The sequence below is a fragment of the Bubalus bubalis genome, chromosome 7, assembly GCF_019923935.1.
Source record: "Bubalus bubalis isolate 160015118507 breed Murrah chromosome 7, NDDB_SH_1, whole genome shotgun sequence".
Classification (NCBI taxonomy): Eukaryota; Metazoa; Chordata; class Mammalia; order Artiodactyla; family Bovidae; genus Bubalus; species Bubalus bubalis.
Genome location: NC_059163.1, coordinates 29,750,910 through 29,775,344, shown reverse-complemented (window position 1 = coordinate 29,775,344; position 24,435 = coordinate 29,750,910). Strand labels below are relative to the sequence as shown.

The 24,435-nt window shown below is 42.5% G+C and overlaps 1 protein-coding gene across 2 annotated transcripts in view; it reads right to left on the bottom strand.

Annotated features, from left to right (window-relative positions):
- Positions 1–23,808, bottom strand: part of ADAMTS3 (ADAM metallopeptidase with thrombospondin type 1 motif 3) — a 279,711-nt gene extending 255,903 nt beyond the window's left edge. The window contains exons 1-3 of one of the 2 annotated variants that reach the window (XM_006045907.4): positions 23,099–23,808; positions 21,773–21,800; positions 915–1,321 (exon numbers count right to left, since the gene is read on the bottom strand). In XM_006045907.4, coding sequence (XP_006045969.3) covers positions 915–1,321; positions 21,773–21,800; positions 23,099–23,167 — 504 coding nt within the window. In that variant the 5' untranslated portion in view covers positions 23,168–23,808. Of the gene's footprint in view, positions 1–914; positions 1,322–21,772; positions 21,801–22,265; positions 22,699–23,098 lie in introns of those variants that run through there. The other variant, XM_025289927.3, reaches the window with a different exon arrangement.
- Positions 23,809–24,435: the final 627 nt, after the last annotated feature.

The window sequence follows — 24,435 nt, the reverse complement described above, 5'->3', positions numbered from 1 at the left end:
GTCGCACAGAGTCAGACACGACTAACGTGACTTAGCAGCAGCAGCCGCAGCAGCAGCAGATTCAAGGTACTGTTTGGGACGAGCCAAGGTAGAAGGAATGCGAGGATTGTTTTGAGAACTCCCAGAAGAGAGACAAAACAAAAAGAATAGCTGTGAACTCCCAAGAAACAGCAGCCTGGCAACCACAGAAAGAAAAATGGTTGCTCTTTTTGAACAAAGGCTTGGAGTCAATTATGAATGGAAGAGGCATAAACATTGACACACTTCTCAAATAACATCTGGAGATACAAGACAAAAATATTTCACATCCTCAGAGTGTGTGAAGAAGGGTCAGTTACTATTAGCCTCAACCACAAAAGTGAAGAACAATATATAGGTATTTCATTCAAAAGCAAGAGAAAATGAAGCAAAGCCACCACAGAGAGAGAACTACACCTCAGGTTCATACACTAATGCAATTTGAACAAATTCTGACAGAGAAGCACCCTGTTTCCCATTTCAGCATTCTGAGGGGTGTGCAAAAGAATGCTTTCTAAATATTTTCTTCAATAAAATACCTAATGTTTCCTCATAAGAATGGAAATACTATCATTTTGAAGGAATCTATGCTTCTTTAAAAAGTTGTCAGGATGATTTTAAAGAAATAAGGAAATAAAATTCCAATGTGACGCAAGTGGACATATAAGCAAACAACGCTAAAGTAGTTGTCTTTGGTTTCTTAGACTAATGTCTTCATGTCAAAATGAAGCCAAAGCACACATCTTTGACAGTGAAATGCTTTCTAATGCCTGTTCCTGAACTTGAAATATAATAATGAGGCTTTCTTTCCACCTCTACCTTCCAAACCATGCTGAAGCCACGCTGCACTCCCAAACACCTGCAAACACACAGACACAAAAGGCAAGTAGTCTTACCAGACCATCACAGTTGCTAATGGCAACAGAGGTTCCCGGAATGTCCATGATGTCACCAACATAGGCACAGTTGGTCTGCAAAGGCTCGGTTTTCCAGATTCTCTCCGAAGTACTTCCTGGCTGATGATCATTAATGGGGTCTGTTATATTCCCAGGCACCAGAGATGCCTCATGCCATTCCACAACAGCACCAGGAGCTACCAGCTGAGTGTTGGGCTTTAGTCTCAGATGAAAATCTCTTCCAAATGCCGTGATGTTAAAGAACAATTGTTCAGAGTTGGAAGACACGTCCCTCGTTGACCTCTTTTTGTGATTTGCAGAAAGAATATGGGAGAGATAGTGTCCTTCAAAATTCGTGCTGACAGGAGTCACCAGCTCATACTCTCTCTGTCTCTTTATTGGTAAATCTGTGGGGTGAAAAAACAGAACTGTAGAATCCTGTATAACAAGAGAACACAGGAGGATGTAATACAGGCATCAAGGGCCCACCTCACAAGACCACACGTCAACTTGCATAATAAATATATTCTTGAATCGTCTCATAAGCAGTAAGTTTTGAGAACTCAAATCATTTCTCAAACACATTTAGGTAACTGTGTTAAATTAATCATTTTTTTTAATTTTTAAAAAATTTCACTACATGTGAATACTCATCTCATTTATGTGTTTGAGAATATGAATAAAATAACTTTCCATAAATTGTATCAAGCTTGCTTATAATCAAGACATACACTCAATTAATGTATCATTGATATAATTAATAACTGCTACAGACTTTTAACGAAGTTGCTACTATGTAGAAGATATTTTTCCTAATTGCTTTAATTTTTTCCTTATAAGAATCCTAGAATTTATACTTATCACAATAGTTTTGTGTATTAAATACAATGTACTTTGTACTATATCTACCACTGGCCTGTAATTTATACACTGTAGTTTATGGGGCTGCAGTCGATACATATTTTTCCACCATACCAACCCTAATAAGCATACTTCACAGGTGAGGAAACTGAGATTCAGGAGGTGTGTGTCCAAGGTCACATAACTGTGAAGCTCAGCTGTATCTTCACATCACACTCCAAAGCCCATACACTTCCTTTGCTTTATCATGTTTGTGTCACAGAAATAAATCACAGAACATTTTCAGCAAATGAGGAGAATGGACTAAAAAGAACCATCTATAAGTTGAATACACAAGTACTGGTTGCTGCCGCTGCTGAGTCGCTTCAGTCGTGTCCGACTCTGTGCGACCCCATAGACGGCAGCCCACCAGGCTCCCCCATCCCTGGGACTCTCCAGGCAAGAACACTGGAGTGGGTTGCCATTTCCTTCTCCAATGCATGAAAGTGAAAAGTGAAATTGAAGTCGCTCAGCCGTGTCCGACTCTTAGCGACCCCATGGACTGCTGCCTACCAGGGTCCTCCGTCCATGGGATTTTCCAGGCAAGAGTACTGGAGTGGGGTGCCATTGCCTTCCAAGAGCAAACAGCACTGTTATTCTGCACTATACTCCTTACATGGGAAAGACCCTCACTTGAATACAAATTCAATATTAAGGGTCCACTTTATAGCATTGTGTCTGCTGTATTGTATCCAGAGTATTGTGTCTGCTGAAATGCAAACATCTTTGGGAAAGACAACACATTAAATGAACCATTTTTTCCTTAACAGAAACAATTTTGAAGGCAGAAGGAAACAAGCAGGGCAACAAGGATGAAGAAAGAACACATGGAAAGGAAACACTAAGAGCATGAATTTAAAAGTTCTCCACCTTCATAATTCTAGCCTCAGACTAACCCTATAGGTATGACAAAGTAGGTATGAAAAAAATTATACGATTCACAAAGATTCCTCACCTATGGAAGCTTCATGATTTTATGTAATACATTAGCATATCGGACACATAAATGAATCTACAACCTATGTTCTTAAAGTGTTTTATAAAATCACTGTGAAAGGTGAAGTCACTCAGTCGTGTCCAACTCTTTGAGACCCCATGGACTGTAGCCCATCAAGCTCCTCCATCCATGTGATTTTCCACACTGGACTGGGTTGCCATTTCCTTCTCCAGGGTATCTTCCTGACCCAGGGATCAAACTAGGGTCTTCCACATTGCAGGCAGACTCTACCATCTGAGCCACCAGGGAATCCCCATAAAGTGAAAGTCACTCAGTCATGTCCAACTCTTTGTGATCCCACAAACTATACAGTCCTTGGAATTCTCCAGGCCAGAATACTGGAGTGGGTAGCTCTTCCCTTCTCCAGGGGATCTTCCCAACCCAGGGATCGAACCCAGATCTCCTGCATTGCAGGTGGATTCTTTACCAGCTGAGCTACCAGAGAAGCCCCAACAATCACTGTTTTCATTATTTTCCTACTTTTTTTTTCTTTTTTTTTTTAAATTTTATTTTATTTTTAAACTTTACATAATTGTATTAGTTTTGCCAAACATCAAAATGAATCCGCCACAGGTATACATGTATTTTCCTACTTTTTAAATAACTCAAACAACGTGTAAAGCACCGGAAGACAAATGAAGGTATTTTGCAACCTGGAAATTCCTAGAGGGCATGTTTGTTACCATTACACCACTTATAATGACCAGTGCATTCAAACATAATACCCGTTTTTATCAAGTGTATACAGCAAGTGACACAGCTGTACATATTCACTAGGCAGAGAAGGAGTGAGGAAGGTCATATCACAGAGTAAAGTGAAGCCTGCTTCCAGGGAGCAGAAGCAACCCAATTCCTGCCTCTCTACAGTCTCTCTACATCATAAAGACCTGCATAGGTGTTGGTGTATGCACAGACACACAGATTTGGTCTCCCTTACAACCAAATCCATGAGAAGACTTTCATAAATTCTGGCTGAGAGAAAGAACTTGAAATTTGAGAGAATGCACTCAAGTGTCACAGAAGCAGGGTGATGGAGGGGGAAGTTTCCACAGGAAGGGATGAACTGGGCTCTTGGAGGTGGACTGACACAGCCAACCCCAAACTAATTCCTGGAGGATAAGTAATTCCCCATTTATTTCAGTATTCCCAGTATCATCTCATATAAGACTTTGTCCTCTTTGTCCAGGGACTCTTATCAGTAGGATGTGTTTACTATGTATGAGTTAGTAATGCAGGTAACTGGAGAACATTTGCTTCGTCTCTGCTGATCCACACCACTGACTTAACTATCCACAGCCCAGGAGCATCTCATCGCACCAATGATTCCAGTTGTAACTCTTTCTTTAACCATCGGTTTACTGTTTCAGGGAAAGAAAGAACAACATTTCATTTTAATGCATGGATTTCTCATCTCCATTGAAGGAAATTCACACAACCAAAATCTAGACAATATACTGATGCCTGTATTAAGCACTGAACAACTAGAAAATTTAGGAAAAATGCAAGGTGCCTCCTCCACACCCAAGAGGATACCCAGAGTTTCATGCTGACAGTAAGCCATACATCCTAGATTTTCTGGGGTGAATCCATTTTTCCACTGTGAGACAATATGTTCTGAACTTTTATTCAAAATAAAGATGATATGTTTGTATAGAGCTTTGTCTTCTCCAACTTTAAATAATAAGCCATTCCTAAAATGTACACATAAGAAACAATTTTGAAATTAAACTCTGAATGAGTCATTTTCCAGGTGGGAATTAAAGAAAAAGATGCATTTAATATTCCCTCAAGCTACCACCCCGTAGGACAGTAGTTAATGAAACTGACAACGGAGCTACTCAGTCACCTGCCATGTATTACAGAATAAATATCAAGCACTGTGCTTTGTCCTGGGGAATACACCTTCTCTAATTCTTACAACAATCACAGTTGGTAAGTATTATTACCCTTAGTTTATAAATGAGAAAGCAGACCTAGAAAGCCTGACACATAGCAAACAAGGAGCCAAAGAAAATTTTCAATTCTGATCACCTTGACACTGAAGATCACACTCATTCAGAATAGAGGGAACATCTTGCTGGCAATTTCTAATTGAAGACCTGAGTTATAAAGGAAAACAAGAATGATGATGGCCTATCTGCAGCCAACCAACCCATTTTTCCTCTACTGCAACTTCAAAAACTTTGTAAAAGGCTCTTAAATTCTAGGTCTTGGGGAGAAAAATAAAGGGATGGGTGGGTAAAGCTCAAAGTTATCAATGGTAATCTCATGCTACAATCACATATGCAAACCAATGTTAATTTACTGCATTCAGAAATGATACATTTCACAGCACCAAATACTTCCACAAAGCAATACAGAGTATGGTCAAGGAACAGATTATAGTGTCAAAAAGCAGCAAGTCGACACGTGAACTCGAGCAAGTTCTTTTTTCTAAAGGGTCAGCTTCCTCAATTGTTAACTGAGGCTGCTGCGGCGGTGGCGGCGGCTGCGGCATCGCTTCAGTCGTGTCCGATTCTGTGCGACCCCATAGACAGCAGCCCACCCAGCTCTCCCATCCCTGGGATTCTCCGGGCAAGAACTGGAGTGGGTTGCCATTTCCTTCTCCCATGCATGAAAGTGAAAGTGAAAGTGAAGTCGCTCGGTCCTGTCTGACTCCTGGCGACCCTGTGGACTGCAGCCTACCAGGCTCCTCCGTCCATGGGATTTTCCAAGCAAGAGTACTGGAGTGGGTTGCCATTGCCCTCTCCACAATTGTTAACTAGAGGTTAGTAATAGTTCTAAAGTCATAGGAGAGGTTTAAATGAGATTAAAATTTAAATCCAAAGGATTCTGTAAGTTTTAACTATTTTAACTTAAATGTAAATTAGCTACTTATTAAAATATTACCCCCGTGCAATTTTAAAATGCAAAACTAGGGACTTCCTGGTGGTCCAGTGGTTAAGAGTCTGAGCTTCCAATGCAAGGGGCATGAGTTTGATCCCTGGTCTGAGAACTAAGATCCCACATCCCTGTGATGTAGCCAAAAAAGTATAAATAAAATAAAGTGCAAAACTCTACAACTGTCATCCCGCATGGCCGAAGGGCCACAGTTATAGGCGTGTAAAGGTTGGTGTGAGCCATAAGTTCCATAAGCACAGAGAGCCAGGGCCACACTAAAGCCACATTGCGGTCACTAATTACCCAAGCATGACTCAGAAGCAGTGAATTTTGATACAACCCACTGGCATCTCTGCATGCCTGGTCCATCCCACTCTCCTATCCCCAGTATGGATGAACTGTCTGTGATCTTACTTAGGAGCAAAGCCTTCACTCGTGTACACAACCTAGCCCCTCTTGCCTTTGCCAGACAGCTTCAGCAACTGTCCTCTTTTTCTTTCCTCATCAATTTCCCCCATCATTAGACTATCCCCACCAGCAAATAAATAAGCTGCCATATTTCCCATCTTTAACAAACACACAAAAACCTTCTTGATGCCACATCCATCTCTAGCTAATTTCTTATTACTTCATAGCAAAACATTTCCGAAAAATTGACCGTATTAGATTTCTTGAAATCTTCTCTTCCCAATCTTGTTCTTTCTTGAACCCAGTCCAATCATGCTCTTGCCAAAGTCACTAGTAACTCCACAGTGCTAAAACCAATGGTCCAGACTCCATCTTCTTACTTGCTGTTTCTCTTTCCTAAGAAACACCCCCTTTCCTTAGCTTCCAAAACACCATTCTCTACTGGTTCTCATCTTTTCCTCGGTGGTCTCCTCTTCTCATTCTCCCTTCTCACATCCCTCTATTTTAATGACAGATACACACTGGAGTGCTGCACAACCTGGTCACAGACTTCTCTTCTCCATGTACCCTCCCTAACGTGGTGTACTCATTCTGTCTCATGAATTCCAATGCATTCACCATTGTATATCTCCAGCCCAGGATTCCTACATAAGTTCTTCTCTCATCAATTCAATTGCCCCTGGATCCTCTCCCTGTGCATAGTCACTAGGCACATCAACACATCCAAAAGTAAACTTCCAACCTTCCTACTCCCAAACTTGCACCTCTTCACCATGTCAGTAGATGGTAACTCCATCCTCCCAGTTACTCTAAAGACCAAAAACTCAACTAAATCATCCTTAATTCTTCTCACACCACACACAAAATCTTTTAACAAATTTTATTGACTCTACCTTCAAAATACATCCAGACTCTTATGACTGCTCATCACCTCCCCTACTGCTACCCTAGTCCAAACCACCATGCTCTCCTTCACAAGTCGTCCTCAAACCAGAGCCAGAGGGATACAAATGGAAGATCACGCCACCCTTCTCCTCAAAACTCATTTCGCTCAGAGTAAAATGGCTTGAAAGGTCCAGCACTGGGAATTCTCACATCTCAAGGTCACTGTGCTCACCATTTCCTCCACCGAAATATCTTCCCCTGACAACTGCATGGCTCAGCCCTCCATGCCTTCAGGTCTTCACTTAAACTTGGCCCTCCCATTGTCTTTCCTGACCCCAGGAACTGTCTTATTACTATCTTGCTTCTGCATGTTACTTTTCTCCATAAAAGTTGTCACCACCTCACATACTATATATTTTATATATGTCTGTTTGATCACTTCTTAATGTGCATACTTAGTCGCTCAGTCATGTCCGACTCTTTGCAACCTCATGGACTATAGCCCACCAGGATTCTCTGTCTGTGGAATTCTCCAGGCAAGAATACTGGAGTGGGCTGCCATTCCCTTCTCAAGGGATCTTCCCAACCCAGGGACTCCTGCATTGCAGGCGGATTCTTTACCATCTGAGCCACCATGAAAACCCTTGTTTCTTTATACTTGCTAGCATCCAAGCTTCAGGGGGTAGGAATTTGTATCTGCTCTCCTTACTACAGGTCTCCAGTGCCTAAAACTGACTCTAAAGTCACCCAATAAATATCTGTGAATGAATAAATGAGAGCAACTTGAGCCTAAAGAAGCACCAAAAATTAGAATGTGTCTTTTCCCCAAACAGTAATTATCATCAAGTGATCGATGACAGCAAACCACAGAAGTTGTCATAAACCTCTATAGCCTGAATCTGCTCGAAAATGTGGGGGATATTTCTCACAGTGTCTGCTGGCCTATAAATTCAAACATTTCACAATATCCTGAACTTACATTTTAAGCCACTAAGAACAACAACAAAAGTGTATCTAATCATTAAAACAGATCTCCTGGAATGCAAACACAGAGCCCCCTCATACTGAGGAACCAGAGGCAGGAAATTAGCCCCTCCTCTGCAATCCCTTTGGATATTCATAGAATTATAACCACACAGTCAAAAATAAACAAGACCTTGAAAAACCATCTCATCCTTGCCTCTTTCTTACAACTAAGGTATCTCAAGTAGAAAACATCATGTTTTCTTAAGGTAGGGGTGCAGTGCCTTTCACCTGCTCCCATTCTCTGTAAGGGAGGATTTTTCTCTGAATATCCTGGCCTCTCTGCCCTCCTTAACTCACTCCTCCCCAGTGAAGAGGCATGATGGATGTGAATAGCCAGTCTGGGAAAAATAAGCAGTCTGTGATGCTTAGCATGCCCTCACCGTCATTCTTCCCGGGAAGGAAGGACCCTGTCCTTTCTGATCAGGACCCTGTTCTCTTTCACTTCACGCCGCCCTACCCCGGTTCAGGCCCTGTCTCAGCCCAGCAGTCCTGACACACTCACATGGAGTGAGGTGTCCTATCAGCTCACCCACTGCCTGCCCATGCAGAGCCTTGTGCTCCACCCTGGCCTCTTTTGTAAGAGATCTTTTAACCATGTTTTCAGATTTGCTATTTCTCAACATGTTCAGACCAGGCAGGACAGAGGAATATGTTTAATTGTGACTCTGGACACTAAGACTTTTTATGTCATCACTCACCTGAAAAAATTAGAGCAAGACTTTAATTCATAGACTTGCTGTAAGAATTGAATGACCTAATCCAAAGTGATTAGGATCCAGCACTTAGTAAGTGCTCAATAAAAGTTAGGTATTAATATTACCCTGTTATTTTTTCCTGAATAGTTTCGACTAACTGATCATTATTTCAGGATAAGATTAATTAGAAAACTGATATCTTTATTTCTAAGTCAGATCTGAAAATTGCTTAAGATACTATCTACTAATCAAATCCCCTCACTTCACACATAAGAAACGGAAACTCAAAGTTAGGTAATTTAGCCTGAATCAAAAAGTTAAGTCGTCATTTAAGGCTCTCTGCATTCTGCCCCCAACTTCTTTTTGATATCATCTCCCATATTACCTAAAGCAACATGCTAATGTGCTCACTACACCTTAATACACCACTGATTAATCACTCTTGCCTTTAGAGACTCCTGCACTCTTGCCTTTAGAGACCTTTCAGGATTGAAAGGTCTGTTGCTTTCCATCCATCTATTCAAATCTAACCCAAGCCTCACGGCCTTTCTCAAACCCCAGCTTTTCCAAGAAAACTTGCCTGCTTACTTGCCTTAAAGTACAGACTTTATGGTCTAAGCTTCCTAGCTCTGTCATACATTGTCTGCACAACAGTTATAAAATAAATCCCTATGGGTGAGAAGTTACATGCCGATGTCATGTCCTTTCTGAGATTTTAAGCACTTTGGGGGCAGAAGTGTGATGTTAAATGTATTTAAATATCCCCAGTGTACACCAGTTTTGGGGGAAAAGAGAAATTAACATCTATTTTTGGAAATGGGGATTCCTAGGGGGAGGGCTCTCACAGCAGGACCCTATGACCCAGGCTTTGGGATCATCTTAACGCCTTCACACATTTGGCCACATGCGCTCACAACTGAGGACAGGCAGCTTGGTATCCTTCTAAATATGTTGTAGGATGCTACATAAATGTCTCCCAGAGGAGACTAGATGTCCCCAGCACATTACGAAGACCACAACCTAGAAGAGCAAGAGAAAAGAAGCCTACAATCAACAGTGCTAGGACCAAGAATGGCTGCAGAATAAGGTTCTCATGTATCACAGCAATTTTTAGCTGATCTAATTAAAACCAAAGCTACCCCAGGCACACAGAATATTGGAATACTTATGATTGATACAATGTGGCTTTGCGTGCTAAGTTGTTTCAGTCATGTCTGACTCTTTGCAACCCTATGATCTGCAACCTCCTAGGCTCCTCCATCCATGGGATTCTCAAGGCAAGAATACTTGAGTGGACTGCCATGTCCTTCTCCTGGGGATCTTCCCAACTCAGGGATCGAATCTGTGTTTCTTATGTTTCCTGCATTCAGGTGGGTTCTTTACCACTAGTGCCACTGGGAAGCCCAACGTGGCTTTAGTTCCCAAGTAAAGAAGGAAGTGGGATATGACGGTTCTATATGAAAAGTCTGGAGTCAAAAAGCACTTCATTTGAATGCTGGTTTCAAGCTGATGTGCTCTTTGGCATCCTGCGAATAAATTATGAAAATACAAGGCTCAGACAGGTTACCTGTAAAATAGGAAGAAGAGATAAAACCACATAAAGGGCTTGGTCCATCTAAGAACATCCCAGTAAATGTAAAGTTAGCTGCTGGTACTATCCCTATCCAGCTAGAGCTGTTCAAGAAGGAAGTCACTTGTGTCCCAGCTGCCCTCGGGCCTCTCCCCTCTCCATTCCCAACCCAAGCTATTGTTTCTGGTGGTTAGGAGGGATCTTGAAAGCCATGACACCAAATGGCCTGAAGTCCAGACTGGCTCTACAAACCCATGCTCCATTACCCAAGTCAGAGACTGGGATTCTCTCCCACGAATTGGCTGATTGCCCTACTATAGAGGTAGTCACACAGGCAATTTCCTTTATCAGGTATAAATTCTCAGTATGCAACAATCTGGCCACAAGAATGAAATCAAATAAGTATTTTCAAGATTTGCTCAAGAAGCCGCTCCAACAACAACATTTCCAAATCCTGAGCCAAGGGTAAGAGAATGAATTTCATCAGAAATGACAGGGGCCAGCTGTTCCAAGACAGATGTGAGTGGGGTGAAGAGTGGACATTAAGAGGACATCACATGCCAGAGGCCTCACCCAGGCTGTAAACACCAACAGAGATGGGGACACATCTTCTCTCAAAGGCAATTAAAAAGTAATCATGATAACAGGCTGAACTTCTGAATGCAGCCAAATTCCTTTTTCCTCACTTCATCTCCTCTAAGCTGTGATTGCCACAAGGCAGAGAAACACTTTGATGTCTTTTAGTGTAGTTGCAAACCTCTTTTCACAACTCTTGGGGGGGGGTTGCTTTTTTTAATACTCATTATTAAGAAAGAACAAATACTTGTGAACTTCAAAATTCTTCTCATTTTTTAAAAAATCTGGCTTTTTCATAAATATTTGTTGCAATTGCACAATGTTTATGTTCAAGAGAGTCATTTAGGAAAGAACAGCACATTCTTTCACGTTCCAGAACATGAAATCAGGTAAGAGGAGATCTTTTAAGAAAAGAACAACTATTTTACAGAAATACATCCAAGTATTTTCTTTGTTTGCTACATCTTAAAATAATCAAATAATCAATAACAGGCTAACAAGTAGAGTTTGTTTTTTCTTTTGGTGCTGTGCTGTGCATGTGCTCAGTCACTCAGTCATGGCCAACTCTTTGAGATTCCAAGGACTATAGGCTCCTCTGTCCATGGGATTCTTCAGGCAAGAATACTGGGGCGGGTTGCCATGTCCTCCTCCAAGAGATCTTCCCAACCAGGGATCAAACCCCCGTCTCCTGTGTCTCCTGCATTGCAGGTGGATTCTTTACCACTGCGTCACCTGGGATGCTCCTTTACTTTATTAAGTGAGGCCCAAATGCCAAAATCTTAACATTTCAAACTCAGTTTTTAAGAAGCACTTTTACTGGTTACGTTTATCATCATTGGAAACTTTACAGACACAAGAGAACTATCAGACATTCTAAAAATTAACATTTCTCATACGTCTTACAATTTTTTGATGGATAATACTTTTAGAGACTAATATTGAGTCTAGAATTTAAAGCCAGGAAAAGTAGCATTTATCCCCAGGGCCAAAGGCTGAGGAAAATATGACAGATAAGAAATGTGGATAGCAGCTTTAAAGGTTTTCACTGAAATGTTACTTGTGGTAATTATTTTTTCCAAATCTAAAATAGTCTGGTTCATGGTTTGACAAAAAGTACGAAAAACCATCTGATATGAAATAACCAACCTTAACTCCATCTGAAGACTTAATCCCTCTTTGCCATGTGATGTATTTACATCTTCCAGGAATTCAGACACAGACATCTTGGGGGTCCATTCCTCTGCTGGCCACGGCCACCAGTTCCCATCAAGGTGCTGGAAGTCCTCACAGCTGTGGTGTTATTGGACATTTGTGACTCCCAGCATCCATCCCCTTTTGATCTTTAATTGAACCTCAGTTTTCCCTCAGGTTAACTGTCTCACACTCCACTCTCAGTCCCTGTACATCAAGAATGAAACAGCTCAATCCAGGCTAACCTGAGCACTGCCTCACTGAGAGTCAGGCATGGCTTGAAAATAAGGTGTTGTGTTTTTTTTTTTTTTTTTTTTGCAAGAGCCTGGCACATGCACATCTAATTAATACTGGTAAAGACAACAAAAAAGGAACTTTTCCATGTCTTAGCAGCAACCCAATTCCTTCCATCCCAAGATATAACATTTTAGACTCTTTTTGACTGTTCCATTTCTTTTCTCTGGGATGTTAGAGCCAATGCCCAAGGAGGAGGACTGTCAATAGGTAATACTGTGGTCAAGGATCTGCAAGCATGGGGTTCAGGAGAGGGTTCCAGGCTTAGGTAGCTACGATGTAAATCAGGAAACTGAGTGGACTGTCGTGACAGGGGCAGCTCTGGTGGACACACATTCACTGAACGGTTTTCCACACCTAATGATAAAAAAACGACACATGACTCAAGCTGAGTAGCCAATAAAAGCTCTACCAGGAACTACTACTGGAGCTGCCAGGACAGAAGTGTCTTGTCTAGTGGGGTGAAAGGTAGGATGATAGCCCAGAGTTGCTGGTGATGGTCTTTGCCACAACTTGGATCTTGGATGGTCACAATCTTATGCTATTAGAGAAATAAAGCCAACGCAAAGGAAAAATGAGAGAGAAAGAAAGAGAGAAGGAAGAGAGGAAGGGAGAAAAGGGACAGGGGAGAAGGACAGAAGGAGAGGCAAAGGAGGAATGGGGTGAGAGAGAGATTGATTTTTGACATTATTTGAGACCTAAATCCAGCTATAGCTGACTTTGAATATATCTGATCAATTTTGTCTTCCTTAACCACTATCAACTGGATTCCTGCTTTTTGCATCCCAAGGAGTTATAACTAATATAGAAACTTTTGCTCAGTGAAATGGAAAAAAGGGATTTCAATAAATAAAGTGAAACGAAGAAAGAATTATGTCCAGTATATACAAAATATACTTGGTGTGGAATCCACATGGAATAACTGTTTCTGCACTATTCCTTATCCAACTCCTCCCTCTACTACTATATTCCAATGAGTTAAGCAACACTATGTTGAAATGCCAACATGAAGCTAATACATGAAAATAGAACTCTTAAAGAGCTGTCACATGGTAAGTTGAGTGGCTGGATAGCATACAAGTCCATGACACACTAAATTAAGATACCTGGAAAGCCATGGTGGTGGGCAGACCTATCAGAAATGTAGGGACTAGTGTGAGGCAGCTCTCCTTGAGTAAAAGTGTTTTTTAAAAAGCACAAGACTAAGACATACCCACAGGTAATAGGTAATAATAATATGTATTATTCTAGCTGGCTCACCATGTGGCAGCATTATATGAATCCTTAAAAACTCTATGAAATAGAATACTTCTGTCACATACAAGACAAAGACACTTTTTCAGGTTAAGGTCATCAGCTAGAAAGTGGTACAGTCAGGATTTTAAACCACAAAGTGAAAAGCATCTGTGCCGCTGACCATTTGACAGAGAAAAGGAAATGAATATTAGTTGGTCCTCTAAGAGAAGACTCTCGAGAATCCCTTGGACTGCAAAGAGATCAAACCAGTCAATCCTAAAGGAAATCAATCCTAAATATTCATCGGAAGGACTGATGCTAAAGCTGAAGCTGCAATACTTTGGCCACCTGATACAAAAAGCCCACTCATTAGAAAAGACCCTGATACTGGGAAAGATTGAAGGCAGGAAGAGAAGGGGACGGCAGAGAATGAGATGGTTGGATCATCTCTGAGAATCACTGAATCAATGGAAATGAGTTTGAACAAGTTCTGGGAGATGGTGAAGGACAGGGAAGCCTTGTTGCATGTTGCAGTCGATGGGGTCACAAAAAGTTGGACACGACTGAGCGACTGACCAACAAATCCATACACTAGTTAGATTTTAGATTAAGGAATGGACTCTACTTGTAAAAAAGAAAGGATTTTACATGTAAAATAAAGAGAATGCAAATTCACATGAATAATCATTTCAATCATTCTTTTATCTTTATTTGTATGCATTAGTACATACAAAAATATATGTATTAAGTATTAAAAAAAATGTAGGCAATATGATTTATCATCCAACTATTTGAAGATCTATATGTTTAATCCTCCTTTACTCTCTAGAAGTTTCCTAAATACTCTTTTTATCAGTCACTTTGAGAACAAGACTGACTATTTCATGCTTCTCACAGTTTGTTCTAAATTCCAAAAAGATTCATCATGCTGAATTTGTGGCACTCATTTTTATACACAAGTTACTGACATTTTACCACAAATCTCTCCTAGGGCTTTACAGTGAGTCAGCAAAATGTGTAAACATATTCAGAAAATTAGGATGGATCAATTACATGTGGGAACAGAGATTCCTAAGCTAGGAAACTTCCCGCTCTTTACTAGGCATTCTAAAGAATATACATCTCTCAAATTCTGTTCTAGGAGTTGGACAAGTCGTCCTCCAGAACTGATAAAATTACAAAACCTTTTTATAATATGAAAGTGAAAGTGAAAATCGCTGAGTCATGTCTAACTCTTTGCAACCCCATGGACTATACTGTTCATGGAATCCTCCAGGCCAGAATACTGGAGTGGGTAGCCTTTCCCTTCTCCATAATGGTTCACATTTGGATGTACTTGATAACTAAAAAAATGATTAATTCATTGCATCTTTCAGAGACTAATAACCAAATACTTAAAAATTATGTTCAAACATCAAGAAGAGCAGAACCAAATCTAAAATTAAAATATTTTAAATCAACACTTTCCTATATATTGCTAGTCAGAATTCAGGTCTTAGAAACTTCTTCAAAAGTCACTTGTCAAAATGCACCCTGTTAATTTGGTTTTACTCAGGAATCAACTTCTAGGACTCTCTCCAGAAGTAGTCATTGGAAACGTGAACAGTAATCTACATGTAACACTGCGCAGCAACATTCATTATCATAAGAAGGTGGAGATCATTAGGGAAACGATCACATAAATTAAGGTTAATAGATGGGGAAACAGTGGAAACAGTGGCAGACTTTATTTTTTGGGGCTCCAAAATCACTGCAGATGGAGACTGCAGCCATGAAATTAAAAGACACTTACTCCTTGGAAGGAAAGTTATGACCGACCTAGATAGCATATTCAAAAGCAGAGACATTACTTTGCCAACAAAGGTCCATTTAGTCAAGGCTATGGTTTTTCCAGTGGTCATGTATGAATATGAAAATTGGACTGTGAAGAAAGCTGAGGGCTGAAGACTTGATGCTTTTGAACTGTGGTGTTGGAGAAGACTCTTGAGAGTCCCTTGGACTGCAAGGAGATCCAACCAGTCCATCCTAAAGGAGATCAGTCCTGGGTGTTCATTGGAAGGATTGATGCTGAGGCTGAAACTCCAGTACTTTGGCCACCTCATGCGAAGAGTTGACTCATTGGAAAAGACCCTGATGCTGGGAGGGATTGGGGGCAGGAGGAGAAGGGGACGACAGAGGATGAGATGGCTGGATGGTACCACCGTCTCGACGGACATGAGTTTGCATGAACTCTGGGAGCTGGTGATGGACAGGGAGGCCTGGCGTGCTGTGATTCATAGAGTCGCAAAGAGTCAGACACGACTGAGTGACTGAACTGAACTGAACTGAACTGAATGATGCTTATGAGGGGTTTGTAATGATATGGAAAATCATACTAAAACATTAAAGAAAACAAAAACAGGTATACAAAAAAATCCCACAATCTGTGTATTAAAAGACGACTGAACAAGAGTATTCTAAGTTATAGTAAGAGCTTGATATCTGGAATGATTGTCTAAAACCTGGGGAATACAGAAAAAGAAGATAACCACAAGGGGCACATGTAAAGCATTTATAATCAGAACCATAACTGATTAATTAAAAAGCACAATTCAACAACTTAGAATAGAATAGAAGTAGTACAGCTTAAAAGTAAAAGCTGATCTCTTATTAGAGGAAGTGTAAGATGAGAGTTCCCCAAATTCTGATAATAGCAATCCTTTTTGAGGAAGCACTGGGATTCCATTCAAGTCCTCACTGTCAATAGATCCAGTCCAAGCAGTCAATAGATGCAGTCCAAGCATGAGTCCAATAGATCCAGTCAATAGATCCTGACTGTCAATAGATCCTGACTGTCAATAGATCCAGCCCAAGCATGAGTCCAACTACTCCTGATTTCAGCAGGCAATTTGGAACTGTCCCTGATGGATTTCCAAGGTATTCTTGGTTGGCTACCCATAAGCAAAGAGTGCTTAAAGATAATCATCCTGGAAACAGAGGTGACCCTGGAGATTTCATAACATTTCTGAGCAATATCATGATTATATGGTACAATGACAAAAGAAAACAGTGACGTATGGGGAAGAAACAGTTCAGCTAAAGAGCAGTAAGTTGCCAGTGATAGGTAGCATACTGCATCTAATAACATCTTTACATAAGACACTTAAAGCACTTAACTTAGATCATTATGGTGCTCAATGGTGGGATAGGAGCTAAATCAGTAAGGTCAAGTGTATGATCTTTAGTTACAGAGAAGAACAATGGCTTAGGTGGCTGAAGTTCTAAATTTTACAAGGGATCCCTTTAAACTTCCTTTAGACCACATTTTTAGTGTTGCTGCTGGCAAACTAGATTGACAGATTTCAATCATTGTTTATCTTATTTCCACTGATGCCAGAAACATGGCAAGTTATCTCAAATAGACTTCAGGGCAAAATCAGCAGACATTTCAAACTTGCACATAATTTGATTCAATTTGACAAATCTTGTGGAACACAAACACAAAAACATAAAAAACCAGTAAGCCTAAGTCCTTGGCTTTGTGGAATGAAAAAGGAAGTCACAAGGAGCCTTGATAACACTGAATGATTAATTGTACATCCATTGTCTCTATCCTCATTTTCCTAGGGATCAATTAAACCTAGAGAGGGGCACAGAACAAGAATATTTTAATAAAACCAGAACACAGGCAAATCCTAATGTGCTAATAACCTGGTTACTAGATCTATGCACTGGACAACAGATATTTGAGAGTCACAAGGTACCAAGCCCTGTTTACGGGCAGGAGATAGACACAGCAGTCGTCAAGACAGTCTTTGCTCTCTCAAGGTCTACATTAGTGGAAACACTTATTCTATACTTCACCTTGAAATGAGTACCTGTAAATAATGAAAAATTATTTCTCAGGAAACCAGATATCTGAGAGTATAAGATTAGCAACTTCATTTGGTTAAGAATGAAATGCAATGGAATTTGAAACTGGAAACAGTAATAGGGCAGAAAAAGATTGACATGTCTCAATTCCAAGAGCAGGGGAGGGGGTGGGATGGGATGGGGGGAGAGGGAAGGTGGCTGAACACCAAAGCCTCACAGTGGTTTTTCCTCTGATGATACTCAAGTGATCTCAAAGCTGTGGTTTATGAAACAAAAGGACTCAGAGAATTCTTTTTCAGATTCTCCAATTTATAAAGAACTATGATTATTTCCTCAGAGAAGGCAATGGCACCCCACTCTAGTACTTTTGTCTGGAAAATCCCATGGACGGAGGAGCCTGGTAGGCTGCAGTCCATGGGGTCGCTACAGTTGGGACATGACTGAACAACTTCACTTTCACTTTTCACTTTTCATTGGAGTAGGAAATAGCAACCCACTCCAGTGTTCTTGCCTGGAGAATTTCAGGGACGGGGAAGCCTGGTGGGCTGCCGTCTATGGGGTCGCAGAGTCGGACGCGACTGAAGCGACTTAGTAGCAGCAGCAGCATGATTATTTCCTAAGCCACATGTGTCACAGAGCAAACCTCCTTATCCCATCAGGCCAGCCAGCGAGCTACTCACAATTACCCTAGGCAACCTACCAAGGTCATAGTCTGAGTCAGAAATGAGAGTTCCCTGGTATGTCACAGAAGCATGCTACCTATCTCATGAAACACATTTACACATGTATACACAGTGCACACACATTTACATATGCACCTATATGTATGTGTGTGCACAAATGTATGTGTGTGTGTATATACGTGGATGTATGTATGGGTATATATGGATGTATGTATATACTGTGTATGGGCTTCCCTGATGGCTCAGTGGTAAAGAATCTGCCTGCAATGCAAGAGGACACGGGTTCGATCCCTGTGTCGGGAAGATCCTCTGGAAGACAAAATGGCAATACACTCCAGTATTCTTGCCTGAAAAATTCCACGGGCAGAAGAGCCTGGTGGGCTACAGTCCAAAGGGTCACAAAAAGTCAGACATGACTGAGCGACTGAGCACACATATACTGTGTATGCATGTATGCATGGGTGTAGACAGATAGAGGAGGCTTCCCTGGTGGCTCAGCAGTAAAGAATGCAGGAGATGAAGCCTCTATTCCTAGGTCAGGAAGATTCTCTGAAGAAAGACACAGCAACCCACTCTAGTATTCTTGCCTGGAAAATCCCATGGACAGAGCAGCCTGGTGGGCTATAGTCCTTGAGGTCGCAAAGAGTCGGACATGACTTAGTGACTATACCACCAAGTAGACAGCTCCTCTCTGGTGAACAAAAGAGAAGAGAACTAGATCACAGATCAAAACTCATTTGCCTATTTTCCTGAGAGCCAAACATACTTTCCCTCATACCAAACGGGCATTCTTCCATTGGGTGGGAAAAAAAGTAAAGAAGCCATATCTCCTACTGCACACTTAATGGATGACATCTGTATACACTCCAACCTGCCCCCATCAAAGACTGCCCTCTCCACATTTCATGGGTGACATCTGTATACACTCAATTTGCCCCCATCACAGACTGCCCTTCTCCACACTTCATGGGTGACATCTGTATACACTCCAACCTGCCCCCATCAAAGACTGCCCTCTCCACATTTCATGGGTGACATCTGTATACACTCCAACGTGCCCCCATCACAGACTGCCCTCTCCCCAACTAAGTAAAAGCCTTCCTAGTATAAGGGATTGAAGCACATCAGATATATATTATATATATTTTTTAAATTGGTTTCCTAAGGCAAATATTAAAAAGTATACATTATTTTTGTTTATAAAAAGCATTTTAAAACTGGCTAAATTAATCTATCCTATTAGAAGTCACCTTTCATATGGGGATCCTGCTAGGAAAGTGACACAAATCACTAGTAATGATCTTATTGATCCAGGTGCTGGTCACCTAGAAGTGTTCCCTTCATGAAGAATCAGCAAAGTGTACGCTTATATTCACCACCTGCGTGTGTGTGTGTATATATACATAGTAAGTGTTTTTTTTAATTTAGCTTCCTAACAATTTGTGGTCTGTTATTAATTTATATTTACTCTTCCTGAGACATTCACAAATTATTCTGAAACATGGAATTTTACCTAACCAATTTGTAGATCAATAAATATAAATTCATTAATTTTTCTAACCTTATTAGTCTTTCCTAATAAGTTGTTCAAAACTACTTTTCAATCAATTATTGGAAAAAAATTACTTAATTATATGTAGAAAAGTATGCTTTACCAAACCTCCAGGTTAGCAATCCCTTGATGCACAGGGATAGGAGAATGAAATCTCATTACTGCACATCACATTTTTTAAATATATTTTACAAATAAAATTTTAAATCCCTCTTAAGAAAACACAAATGATTATAACCCAAAGCCAAATTATACACTTTTGCTAGCACAGGATTCATGAGTCAAGTCTACTTTCATCTATATGTCTTCCCTTCAACTCAATTTGAAAATGATAAGTAAAACTGATAATAATCAAAGAGAGAAATCTCATAAAGCAGAGGCACTTGCTGAGAGCAAATAAACTTGCAGAGGAGAAAATAAATCTCCAGCAACACAACCTAAGAGTGCCCTGACCTCTTCTCTTCTGTGCTGTTACTCATCTCCCTCTTATCAAAATAAAGCAGACCTGTACTCCTTTCTTCCCTGAGGACAAGAGCTACCAAAGTAGTTTGTTAGCTAAAGGATTGGACCACTGTCTCAACCAGGCCCTCTTACATATGAACATGCTGAGTCTATCTGAAAATTTAATCAAAGCAATATATTTTATTCCTTATAGAATGAGTAATCTTAAAATAGTTTTTTAATTTACATATTGAAATGTTAGGACATTTAAGTAATCAAATGCTTAAGACATAAAAAGTAAGACAGTTTTCTTTTCCCTATTTGCTTGAAGACTGGTTAGAAAGGAAAAAATCCTTCTTTAAAAAGATAACTTGTTGATGGCTGAATGCTATCAACTACAAACGACAAACGTCTCTTCATAGACATCGTATTTTCAATGCAGTTCTCAGTCCGTCTCCTCCCGTCTGTTCTCCTCTTCCTGCGGAGGTCTAAGCTTGGGGAGGAGTTCCAACAATGCCAGGCACTGAGTAGGAAGAGAGCACTGTGACACAGGATGACAGGCGGCTACATACAGATGCCTCTGGGCCTGGATCTTGGGGACCCTCCATTTAGTTTACACCTCTGGAGTCCCCCCATCTCTCTACTATGCACTATAGCAGGTTGCTGTATAACCTCTCAAGCTTTATTTCCTTCAAATCTAAAGTAGGCACAAATGTGTCCCTATCTCCTAGCGCAGTTGTGACAAATAGATGACATAAGGCACAGAAAGCAATTAGCACTGTGCCTGGCACACAGCACGTAAGCAACAATTTGTAACTAAGTCTGCAGTAATAAAAACTTTTCATCTAAAAGATGACTTTACAGTATCACTTGACAAACACAGAATACACAGACTACTGTGCCAAAAGGAAAATTATCTTTTAAAGTAACTCAAGTTAAATATGTATGAAAAGACTGAAGTCCAGCTTCTTGACAGATGACTTTCAGTCTCTGAATTCAGAACAAATATATTATTATAAACAGCTTCAAAAAAAGACCATGTACTTTGAAGGGACATTTTACAACACACTCTGTGAGCCTCAGTCTCCTCACCCATAAAATGGGAGTAAGTCCTTTATCATCAGGCAATACTGAGGTTTTAGATGTTATCTGCAAAAGGCCTAACATATCTTACACAATAGCAGAATGATTTTAAAGCAGATGGTATAAGAAAAGTCATCAGAGGGATTATTCAAAGCTGGAAAAAAATTTAAGAGAAAACTTTCCATCATCTGTACTTTATTTTTCTCTTCTTTGTAGCATTCTTACACTTGATTTCTCTTCTAATCAAATGTGTTCCACCTAACCTTACAGAAGTTGATTTCATTTGATTTATCTCTGTATCTTCTTCCAGCCCCTCCATCACCTTTCAAGTACCTACCAGTGGCTTGTCCAAAGACAGCTAATAAATTGACACCTGAAAAGCCCAACTGCAGGACAATTTTTACATCACTACAATTCAGCCTGAGGAAAGTGACTCCCTCCTCTGTAAAGAGGAAGAGAAGAATAGAAATGTTCCTGGACCACCAATTACTTCTTTAACCATCAATGGGAGAAATTTCAGAAACAATATTTTGCTTAACTTACTTCATTCCCTACCAAGATAAGAGTGACATCTGAGAAGAAGGCTTACCTATTTGCACCATTTCTTCATTACCAGCCTGGAAAGGAGGGGGGAAAGTAAGAAAAAGAAACAGTTACTGGGTTTCATCTTATCACCTCATGCGTTTTATTTCTACCATTAATGCTTTTCAGGAGCTGACTAATCAGGCGACGCCGGAGACTGGGATTGGTGCCTAACCGCTGCACCCCGGTTTGTAGAAGGTTCCTGTGACGGGGAGCACGAGCCAAAGCAACAGCAATTTGGGACAGGGTATCGTTTGCTCGTTTTAACTTTTAACATTTACGAAGCCAGCAAAAATAAATCCTGACACCCAATATTCTCTTTGGAAAACTCCATATATTGGGTCAGGAGTAGAAAAGAAAGTCTCCGAATTTATACGTGCAAAACAGAAGTCTAAATCCTGATTGATCAGATTTGAGGTCAGGCAGCAACTACAACGAGTCTCTTACTTTTTCACCCTATGGTCAGACCAAGCAGACCAAGAGACGCTACAAAAACTCACGGAGAAATTCTGTACCCAGAGCCCCAGCGGCTCTGCGCTGCTGTGACTGACTACACGGCTCGGCTCGTCCCGCCAAGCCTTCTCAAGGACTCTTCTGAGAGCATCGGGCTTCACCTTGAGGCTCCAAGGGGTGGGGGCTGGGCCGAAAAGAAACAGAGCAGCACTCAACTTCGCTTTAAAAAGAGGAGGAGTTGTGCAGAGGGGGAGGGGAGAAGAGCGGCCGGCGCCTCCAGCCTCTCTGCCCAGGAAAACGCAGGGCAGGAAACTTCCCCGGGGGCCCCCCTCCCCAACTGTCAAACCCCAGCCCGGCCGCGGTACTCCCAGGACACGTGTCTACTGGATCGCTCTCTGTCCGGCCCAAGGATTTCCTGAAACCCCCGCCTCCGGCTGCCCGAAAAAAGCTGTGAGTCAGTGAGCAGGAGAGAAAGCCCCGCGAACTCGACTCCGGCTACTGAAGTCTGAGCCCTGGGATCCTGGACCCAGCGTCCAGAACTTCATTCAAGCGCCCACACTGCCCTCCGGAAAAGGGAAACCCAGATGGCCCGGCGAGGATGCGAATTGGCTGCAGTCGGGTCACCGGGAATTGTTCCGAATGCGGCAAAGTGAAGCCCGAGGGGTGACAAGCCTGGGCTCCCATGCAATGTAACCCCCTGCACCCCCAAAAGCCCCGCACGCTGCGCCCAGCCCTCGAAAAACACCGACCGTGAAGGCACCAGATAACAGAGACAGGGTGGGAGGGGGGAGGAGGAGAGAGAGGAGGGGAAAGAGGGGGAGGAACTGTTTCGGGGAAAAGGTTGGGTTTGAGTTTTTTATTGTTATTATTTTCCACTTACTTGTCCATCAGCTGAAGTCTTAACCTCTACCAGAGCGGCTGCTATCAACCAAAGTGACAGGAGAACCATCACGAGTCGAGTTCACTTTTCAACTGCTGGGCAAAGCAAATGCCCAGAGCAAAACCTTCCCCCCCAAAGTAAGTTTCTTGGAAAAAAGGAAAAAAAAAAAAAAAAAAAGGCAGAATTAAAAAAAAAAAAACTGATCTTCCGTGCTTGGCTTCAATGAAAATGAAATCTGAGCTCTGAGCCTGGCCCCCTCTGCTCTGCAGTTCTTTCCACTTCACCTTCTCACCCCGTCCTCCCAAACAGAGTGTTCAGGAGAGAAGGTGCTGCGAGCCGGGCACGGGCTGCGCCGGCAGAGGCGGGGGGGAGGGACGAGGGGCTTCCAACTATCTCTGTCCGCAGCGGCTTTTTTCTAGGCTTTTCGCGCACCGTGGGTCCCTAAGGTTAGCGCTGAGAATGCTTGGGTCCCCGGGAGCACGGCAGGGGGAAGTATTAGCGAGAGAGACGGACGAGCGAGCGGGAGCGGGAGAAAGAGGCAGGGAGAGGGCGCCTCCGCGGCTCGCTCCGAGGTGGGGGCGGGAGGAGCCGGAGGGGAGGAGGCAGGCCGAGGAGTGGGAGGAGTGGGCCGCTCGCCGGCTCCCGTGGCTCGCTGAGCGGTTGTCTGCTCGCTGCCGGCGACCCGCGGGGCGCTAATAAGTCGGCCGGAGCCCCCCCTCGACCCGCGCCCGGGCGGCCCCTCCCGCCGCGGCGCCCACGTCACGCGGGGCCCGGGCCCGCGCCCCCCGCGCGCCCGCCGGGACGGCCCGGGGCGGGCGCTGCAGGCGCGGGGAGGCGTGGGGAGGACGGTCGGTGCCCGCGGCCGGCCCCAGCCAGGGTCGGGCTTTGAAGCCGCACGGGGGCCGGGCGGGGAGGCAGGGCGAGGGGGAGGGGGGCGCTTGAGTGGCCGGGGTTTACCGCCCGCACCCTTCCCCATCCCGGGATCTTCTCCTTCCCAGCGACGGGGCGGAGGAGAGGTGGCGATCCCAGGGGAGCCGCTGTCCCCGCCTAGAGGGACCGGCTTTGAGTTCATTCTAGGAATCGGGAGGGTCCCAGGCTCGGTCCTGGGCTTTAGGAAATTCACCTCCTGCTACCCTGCCTGCTCTCCCAGCCCGGCCTCCCGGGGAGAACGCCCCCCATCCCCCGCCCCCCGCCCCGTAACCTCCAGGTTGTCACAACTCAGACATCTCCCCTCCGCACACCAGCTCCCTACCACGTTTGGTGGGGATGGTTCCTACCCCCGTTCAGTTCTTGTTTACGCCTTATTAGTTTGTATTAGTTTTAAACGTTGCCATGTC